General features: G+C 44.5%; 1 protein-coding gene across 2 annotated transcripts; it reads right to left on the reverse strand.

The window, feature by feature from the left end:
- Positions 1 to 1492: 1492 nt before the first annotated feature.
- LOC117750939 (E3 ubiquitin-protein ligase TRIM21-like) lies at positions 1493 to 8286 on the reverse strand. 2 transcript variants are annotated; one of them, XM_034562522.1, is made up of 3 exons: positions 8135 to 8286; positions 3894 to 3958; positions 1493 to 3313 (listed from the first exon to the last, which is right to left on the reverse strand). In XM_034562522.1, the coding sequence occupies exon 3, from the start codon at positions 3309 to 3311 to the stop codon at positions 1665 to 1667; it is 1647 nt and encodes a 548-aa protein (XP_034418413.1). In that variant the 5' UTR covers positions 3312 to 3313; positions 3894 to 3958; positions 8135 to 8286; the 3' UTR covers positions 1493 to 1664. The 2 variants fall into 2 exon arrangements, with proteins under 2 accessions (XP_034418413.1, XP_034418332.1); XM_034562441.1 differs by lacking the exon at positions 3894 to 3958.
- Positions 8287 to 8721: the final 435 nt, after the last annotated feature.

Genomic DNA, 8721 nt, shown 5'->3' on the forward strand with positions numbered 1-8721 from the left:
TCAGCATCATGCGGTTGTGTCTTGGTTTTGGAGAAAAACATACCTTTTGTCTTGTTGATATTGAGACTCAGACATGATTGATTAAGCCAGTGTGTGATCGTTTCCAATTTGTCAGCTTGTCAGTTGCTATCTCAGTAGTTTTTGTATGTGTGTAAACAACAGTGTCATCTGCATACATTTGCAGTTCTACATCATGACACTGTTCAGGGAGATCATTGATGTATAAACTAAATAATAAAGGGCCCTAACACTGACCCTTGTGGAACACCCAGTGTGTATTCCCTGTTTCTGGACAGTGTATCACAAATTTTAACATTATTGACATGTCACCCATTTCAACTTCTTTTTGTTTCATCTGTAATTTAAGAACGTTGTAGAGTTGTATTTTGTCCATAATTTGCTGTTTTGGGTAAATGGGTCAAAAACCAACTCATGCATACAATAATTATATCAGATTCTATGGACTCACATGTGTTTGTAAATGTCTAAGGCCCCGATTGTCCCCTTGATTTGTGTATCAGTGTGAATGATCTTGAATACGAAGCATGTAAAAACATGTTTTACCTTGATAAAAAAAACAAAAAGAAGACCAATAGGACGTTCCAGAGGGGGGGGGGGGGGGGGGGAGGGGGGGGGGGGGGGGGGGGGGGGGGGGGGGGGGTGCAGCAGCTGAGAAGGCCCTGTCACTCCAGGTCTGGCACTTGGTCCTGATGGTCTTCAGAGTGTTTGCACCAGCGGACCTGAGGCAACATGTTGGGGCTAGGAGGGGGAGGAGGTCTGAAAGGTAGGGAGGGGCCATGTTGTTTAGGACTTTGTATGTGGTGAGTAGTATTTTAAAGTCTATCCTGAATTTGATCGGGAGCCAGTGAAGGTTGCGTAGGACCGGGGTGACGTGGTCATAGAGTTCTGAACATACTGAAGTTTGTTAAGAATTTTGTTAGGAGAGCCGAAGAGGATGCTGTTGCAGTAGTCAAGTCTGGAGGTTATGAGGGCATGGATAAGAATTTCAGTGGTGGCAGAGGACAGGGAGGGCCGGAGGCGTGCAATGTTCCTGAGATGAAAGAAGGCAGTTTTGGTGATGTGGTTGGCGTGCGGTAGGAAAGAGAGGTTGGGGTCTAGTATGATACCGAGGTTGCGGACCTTGGTGGAGGGGGTGACGATGGAGCCATCAATATCGAGAGAGAAGGTCTGGGCTGAGCGGGTAAGGGAGTTGGGGCCGATGATGAGTATTTCAGATTTATTGCAGTTGAGTTTCAGAAAGTTCTGTTGCATCCATAATTTTATATCGGTGAGACAGGTAGTGAGAGTGGAGTGGGTGACTGAGGTGATGGTCTTGGGAGGAGAAGTAGAGTTGGGTGTCGTCAGCGTAACAGTGGACAATGGATGATTTGTCCAAGGGGAAGGATGTAAATGATGAAGAAGAGGGGACCGAGCACAGAACCTTGGGGGACACTTGGGTGTAGTAGTTAATCAAACCACTTTTCACCCGAAAAACATTTGCATTTATTCTATTTATTAACTTTAATAACACAATAACACATAGTGTATTCTGTAAACACTATATAAATGCAATAGGCCTCACTCTTAATGAAGCTTCATGACAAAACTATTAATCAATTTTTTCTGTGGGTAGAACTAATTTAGCTGATTTACTCAAAGTCAAATTAGTTTACTCCAACAGGAGAGATGATCAGAGGTGCAGAGTTTTTACCACTATGATTAGGTTCAGGACTGAAGTATGGGAGGAGTTTCTTCCTGAAGGAGCAGCCAGTAAAGGAGTAGATGAGAGCTGCAGCTTCTACGTCATAGAAGGAGACCAGACCCTCCTCATAGTCCACAAACACCCCCACCTTCTGAGGACCAGACTTCAGGGAGAGAACAAATGGAGAGTCGGCACCAGCTGTGTACTCATTTCCATTTCTCAACCATATAGTCCAGTAACCCTTCTGAGGGCTCAGTGTGATTGGTCCCTTCCTTTTGCTCAACTCTCTGGTCACTCCTAAATCCCAGTCAGTCTTTCCTTTAACTTGAACCTCAAAGTAAAATCTGCCTGAAGAGAAACTCTGCTTTGCTAGGACACAAGTACACGAAGAAAATCTCTCTGGGTTGTTTGGGAGATTCTTCTTCACATCACTATGATTCACTTGTTTCCCGTCATCAGACAGGATGAGATCAGGATGAGCTGTTTGAGGATCAAGAGTCACATCCACTGCAAACTTCTGGACCCTCTTCAGCTTAACTTCAGTAACCAGCTTCTTGATCTTTTTACTGAGAGTCTCCTCCAGCTGAGACACAGCTCTCCTCACAGTCCCCTCATATGATGCTGGAGGAACACTGACCTCAGACCAGTCCTTGGTGGGTGGTGGATGGTGGATGTTTAGGGCCTGGACACTCTGGAGGAGGTGGAGGTGGTCTTCAGAGAGGGAGAGCTTCTCCACCTCAGTGCTTCTCTTCATCAGCTCAGAGATTTCCTGTTCCAGCTCTCTGATGGAGTCTTCAGCCTGTTTCTTTGTTGTTCTCTGCTTCTTTTCTATCGTATTGATGAGCTCGTTCAGTTTTCTCTCAACAGACTCCTTCAGATCAGTGAAGACCTGAACACCTTCTGCTTTCTCTCTGTCTGCATCTTCCTCACTGAGCTCCACTTTGTGTTTGACCTCCTGAATCTTCAGTCGTCTCTTCTGGATCATCTCCTGAAGTTCAGCCTCTGTCTTCTCCAGCTCAACCTTCTTTCCTTCATATCCTTCCTTCAGAGGAACAACATTGTGCATCTTGTGGTCTAACACAGTGCAGAGCATGCAGACACACGTCTGGTCGGTCCTACAGAACAGCTCCAGAGGTTTATCGTGCTTCGTACACATCCTGTCTTCCAGGTTCTCCACAGGGTTAATCAGCTGATGTCTCTTCAGGCCTGACATTGTCAGATGAGGCTCCAGGTGAGTCTCACAGTAGGAGGCCAGACACACCAGGCAGGACTTCAGGGCCTTCAGTTTGGTTCCAGTGCAGACGTCACAGGGAACTTCTCCTGGTTTGGACTCTTGTTGCTCTGAGCTGCTGCTGCTGGCTTTCTGTTGAGCCGACTGTCTGAACTGAGAAACCATCTCAGACATGAAGGTGTTGACGAGCAGCTCAGGTCTTGAGAAGAAAACCTTTTTACACATTGGACACATGTTCTGGTTGTTGGTATTCCAGTAATCATTGATGCACTTCTTGCAGAAGTTGTGTCCACATGGTGTGGTGACTGGATCAGTGAACACATCCAGACAGACGGAGCACAGGAACTGATCTTCAGATGGCAGAAAGTTTGAAGCCATATCTACACACATTGTGGAAGAAAATAATAATAATAAATAGATTAATTATTTGTTTGAAAAAGGAAACGTGTGATTCTTTTTATATCTTTTAACTTTTGAGTAAACAACCCAGATCAAAGTGGTGCCGACAGACTCAACCTTGCTCCTCTTGCATCGCAGCACAGAATGAGTCCAATGTGAGTTAAAGAACAGCACTGACAACAAAGCTGCTGACGTGATGACAAACACATCACATTTCCTCCTGCTGCTTCACAATAAAAGCCTGGTAGAAAACTCTTATTGTGAAACTACTAGAGGAAATAGAGGAAGTGATCAATGAACAGTAACAAAAGCAGGAAAGTCGGAGTGAGACTGAACTTAACACCACAGATTCAGTTCCTAGTTACTAAAGTCCTCCTGAGACAGTTTAAAGCTGTTAAAGTGAGTTTCTGTGTAGTGGGACTTTGGACAGACGGCCATAGTTATATTGTTAATAATTCATCAGGTATGAAGTGATAAGAGAGGAACTTCCTGCCTGAGTAAAGGTAAAGTGTTGTGTTCATCCTGGTTATTAAAGGTGTAAATATGATCAGATGTACTCACCAGTGTTTGGAAGAGACTCCGTTGTGTTGTTGACAAAAACCTGATGACGTCACTTTGAATTGTCTCTGAGAGAAAAGCAGAGACAAATTTTTCTTGGTTTTTAATGAATTGCATTATAATGCATGAACTGTATAACATATTTGTATTTCTTTCTAAAATAAGTACATATCACTTCACAGTTTATTCTTCAGTTTGTTTAACTGGGAAAAAAAATAGCAATAATAAAATATATATAAAATAAAAAATATATAAAATAATTTGTAAATACAATTAACTTAATTTCAAACAAAGTGCAAACAACATATACTGTATTTCCTCACATTGAACAGCAGGTTTTCTCAAACAATAAAATAACACAATTATGAACAAGGTGTGCAGGTCTACATGGACCATATTATTTTGTGATCATATTCCTATGTATATTCCTATTCATATATATCAATCAGTGACTAGTGTGGGCTTGCTTTGCTTTACAGATTTTGTCAAAGCGGGGTTGCTGGTTGGAGATAGCTACTCTCAGTTCATTCTCAATGTTCAACTTTGATCTGTATTTGGTCTTCATTGCAGCAACTGCAGAAAACCCTGTTTCACATAAATAGGATGTGGCAAAAGGCAACAGTATGCCCATAGCTCTTTGGCCTAGTAGTGGGTAGTCTTTCTCCACTCCAATCCAAAACACAGCCAGTGAATTGGATGTGAACTGTAGTCTCCTTGTTGAGTCAGATGTCATGTCAATGTACTGCTCTTCCTCTGTGGTACTGAGGTCTGCAGGTGCAGTTGCTTGAAAGGGGTCTCGTAACCAGTCATATTTGGCAGAATCCTCAGGGAAGTACTTGTGAAAGTGCTTTTGCAGGGCTGAGATATGAGCCTTCATACATGGAATAATTGTATTTTCCAGCTCATTGTTTTCTAGGAATGCATTCAGGTTTTCAAAGGAGTCCACACTCCCCTCTGCAAGCCTTCTCTCCCACATATTCAGTTTTTTTGTAAAAGATGTTATTTTGTCTGTGAGCTGTGGAAGATGAGTGTTGGTGCCTTGCAACTGTAAATTCAGTCCATTGAGCTTCTGAAATATATCACTGAGATAGGCAAGCTTCTGTAAGAAGTTTTCATCATGAAACTTGTGGGCAAGGTCATTCCCTTCTTCAGTCAAGAGCACTCTAATCTCATCCCTCAGCTCAAAAACCCTGGACAGTACCTTCCCTCGTGAAAGCCATCTAGACTCACTATGCCACAACAGAGCTGTGTGCTCGGATCCCATTTCTTCACATATTGATGTTAGAATCCTGGATTTCAGGGGTCTGGTTTTTAGTTGACTGTTGTGATGACATCTGTCAACACTGAGTTCAGTTCGGGACTTAGCTCTTTGGAGGCAAGTGCCTCTCTGTGAAGGAGGCAGTGTGTCCACTGTGCTTTGGGAGAGACGCGCCTGATAAGAGCTTGCAGTCCGTTGCGTTTCCCAGCCATCGCCTGAGCCCCGTCTGTGCAGACTCCCACGCAGTTCTCCCACTTCAGATCTGCCTCTTTCAAATAGGCGTCAATTATTTAAAAAAGTTCTTCTGCAGTGGCCCTGTTTGGTATATATTTGCAGAAAAGCAAATCCTCCTTTATTTCTTCCGCATCAATATACCTGACATATGCTATTAACAAACTGTCTTTACTGCTGTCCGTTGCCTCATCCATCTGCAGAGCAAAACGACCATCTTTCATCTTTTCAATAAGCTGCTCTTCCATGTCTGCAGAGAGGTCACCGATACGCCTTGAAATAGTGTTGTTTGACAATGGAATAGTTTTCAGTTTATTGGCAGTTGCTTCATCAATAACTGTTGAAACCATGTCAATGGCTGCAGGTAGTATTAACTCCTCCGCTATTGTGTGAGCCTTTTTGCATTGGGCAACTCTGTAGGCTACTTTGTAGGAAGCGAGTTGTGCTTTAACGGGGACAGATGCAGCTTTTTCAAAGTGACTCTGCTGGGCATGACAGTTTTCCAATTGTTTTTGGAAAAACTCAAGGTGCTTGTTAATATGTTCAGGGTGGTGGGTTTTCAGGTGTCTTTTTAATTTAGTGGGCTTCATGCTCTCTGCCGCCAGTATTTTAAGACACAAAACACACTGGGGTCTCTCATCCTGACCGACAATAGTGCTTGTGAAGCCCAGAGACAGATATGCCTCGCTATATTTCCTTGCCTTTACCTTAGTTTGAGGCGTTGTCGAGGTGGTCGCGTCGCCTGTTGCGGCTGTAACAGAAGTTCCATCGGATTTGCGCTTTAGACCAGTCACAAATCTGTCCATCTTTGTACATACTTCCTTCTCTTATCTTTATCTTTCTCTGTCGCTCCGTATCTTTCTCGCTCTGTGTCGCTGTGTGTCTCTCTCTCCCTCTCTCTCTCTCTCTCCCTCGCTCGCTCTCTCGCTCTCGCTGGTTTTGCCACAGTCGGTCTGTGACATGAGCCGCTCTGGTGGCGTGGTTGGAACACAGTGCATGTCACGTCGGTTATTTTATATTGTTTTACCGGTGTATGTGTGCGTCTGTGTGTGTGGGTTGGTGATGAAGCCGCGACCCCCCTGTAGTACCACCGCGCCCCCCCTAGGGGTCGCGACCCCCACTTTGGGAACCACTGTACTAATCCATCTTCTATAACTAGAATTCCATCAACTTCATCTTCTTCCCCGTCGCTTTCCTCTTTCAGCCCCTTGTCTCCCAATCAAGTTCTTACCTTGGTAACCTCTGCCCGCCCAACCACCTGCCCCCTTGACCCCTTCCCATCTCACATTCTCCAGTGTATTGCCTCTGACCTTCTTCCATTTCTTACCCATCTTATTAACACCTCCCTCTCAACTGGCTGCTTCCCTAACTCTCTGAAGGAGGCGAGTGTTAACCGTCTCCTAAAGAAACCCACCCTCAACCAGCTCTCAAGTGAGCTGTCCTTAATCAAGTGTCCTCCTTTCTCCACCATAAAAACCTTCTTGGCGTGATGTACCAGTTTGGCTTCAAGGCCGGCCACTCAACCGAGACAGTGAACCACCAGATCCTTACTTCCTCCCTTCAGGATCTGGGTATCTCAGGCTTTCCTCTATCCCTTTTCTCATCCTACCTCAACGACCGCACTTACCAGGTAACCTGGAGAGGATCTGTGTCTGAACCTTGTCCTGTCACTACTGGAGTCCCTCAAGGCTCCGTCCTGGGCCCCCTCCTCTTCTCTCTGTACACCAACTCTCTCGGCTCCTGTTTTTCCTACCAAAGCTATGCTGATGACATCTAACTGTGGGCGTCTCTCAGTGGATGTCCACACACCTCCTGAAAATGATCCCTGACAGGACTGAACTACTTTTTCTTCCAGGGAAAGGCTCTCCCACCCACAACCTGATTATTACCTTCAATAACTTGTGTTGACACCGACCTCGACTGCCAGGAACCTCAGTGTCACACTCAACAGTCAACTCTCCCAACTTCACACCAACAACACGCTCCTGTAGGTACATGCTGTACAACATCAGGAGAATATGACCTCTTCTCACTCAGAAGGCAGCACAGGTTCTGGTCCAGGCTCTGGTCATCTCACGTCTGGACTACTGTAACTCCCTCCTGGCAGGTCTACCTGCTAATGTCATTTAACCTCTGCAGCTCATCCAGAATGCAGCAGCTCAACTGGTCTTTAACCTAAATTCACCAACACTACTCTGCTCCTCCGCTCCCATCACTGGTTACCAGTGGCTGCCCGCATCCGCTTCAAAACATTCGTACTTGCGTACCGAGCTGCAAACAGATCGGGTCCAGTCTACATCCAGGACCTGGTCCAACCTTATACCCCAGCCCGGCTTGTAACTCCGTCACTTCGAGCTAAACACTCAACAAAGTCACGCCTGTTTGCTGTCCTGGCTCCTCATTGGTGGAATGAGCTCCCCACTGACATCAGGACAGCAGAACGTCTCTACATCTCCCGCCTCAAACTAAAAACACGTCTTTTCCGTCTTTTTCTTGATTAAAAAAAAGAAATAGCACTTTTTTAATGAAATTGTCCTTTCTTGATTCTTGTTGTTCTGAGTTGGTCCTCCTGAGACAGTTTAAAGCTGTTAAAGTGAGTTTCTGTGTAGCGGGACTTTGGACAGACGGCCATAGTTATATTGTTAATAATTCATCAGGTATGAAGTGATAAGAGAGGAACTTCCTGCCTGAGTAAAGGTAAAGTGTTGTGTTCATCCTGGTTATTAAAGGTGTAAATATGATCAGATGTACTCACCAGTGTTTGGAAGAGACTCCGTTGTGTTGTTGACAAAAACCTGATGACGTCACTTTGAATCGTCTCTGAGAGAAAAGCAGAGACTTGTCTCGACTGCAGTGTTTCTGCCACTCTGACCAACTTACGCTTCGTTTCCGGAATGTGACGTAGAAGCTCTCCTCTTCAGTGTGGCTCCGCCTCTTACCTGTGGCTCCGCCTCTTACCTGCAGCGCTGTGGTCTTGTTTTAAATCCAAGGAGATTAATACCATGTGTTGGAGCTATTTAATTGATATTAGTATTTAGTTGTTTTATTGACAAGTAGTATTGTTTAATCATTCAGGTTGTTTGCTTATTTAGGTTAGATGTTTTGATATATTAGAATAGCTTTTTTCTTGTGATAGTTTTTAGTTAGTTTAATTCTTTATTGTTGTTGTCTAGATATATTTAGTCTTTTGGTTGTTCATTTGTTCGTTAATTGGGTAACACTGTGGGCACCTGTGGTTATATGTAGGAGTAGGCATGTAGAGGACCAGCATGCACCTGGGTAGGCCTATGTTTTTTACCAGCGCAGGAGAGGCAGCGTTAGGAGTTCCTTTGTTCTTTTGTT

This window comes from Cyclopterus lumpus, chromosome 1, assembly GCF_009769545.1.
Source record: "Cyclopterus lumpus isolate fCycLum1 chromosome 1, fCycLum1.pri, whole genome shotgun sequence".
NCBI lineage: Eukaryota > Metazoa > Chordata > Actinopteri > Perciformes > Cyclopteridae > Cyclopterus > Cyclopterus lumpus.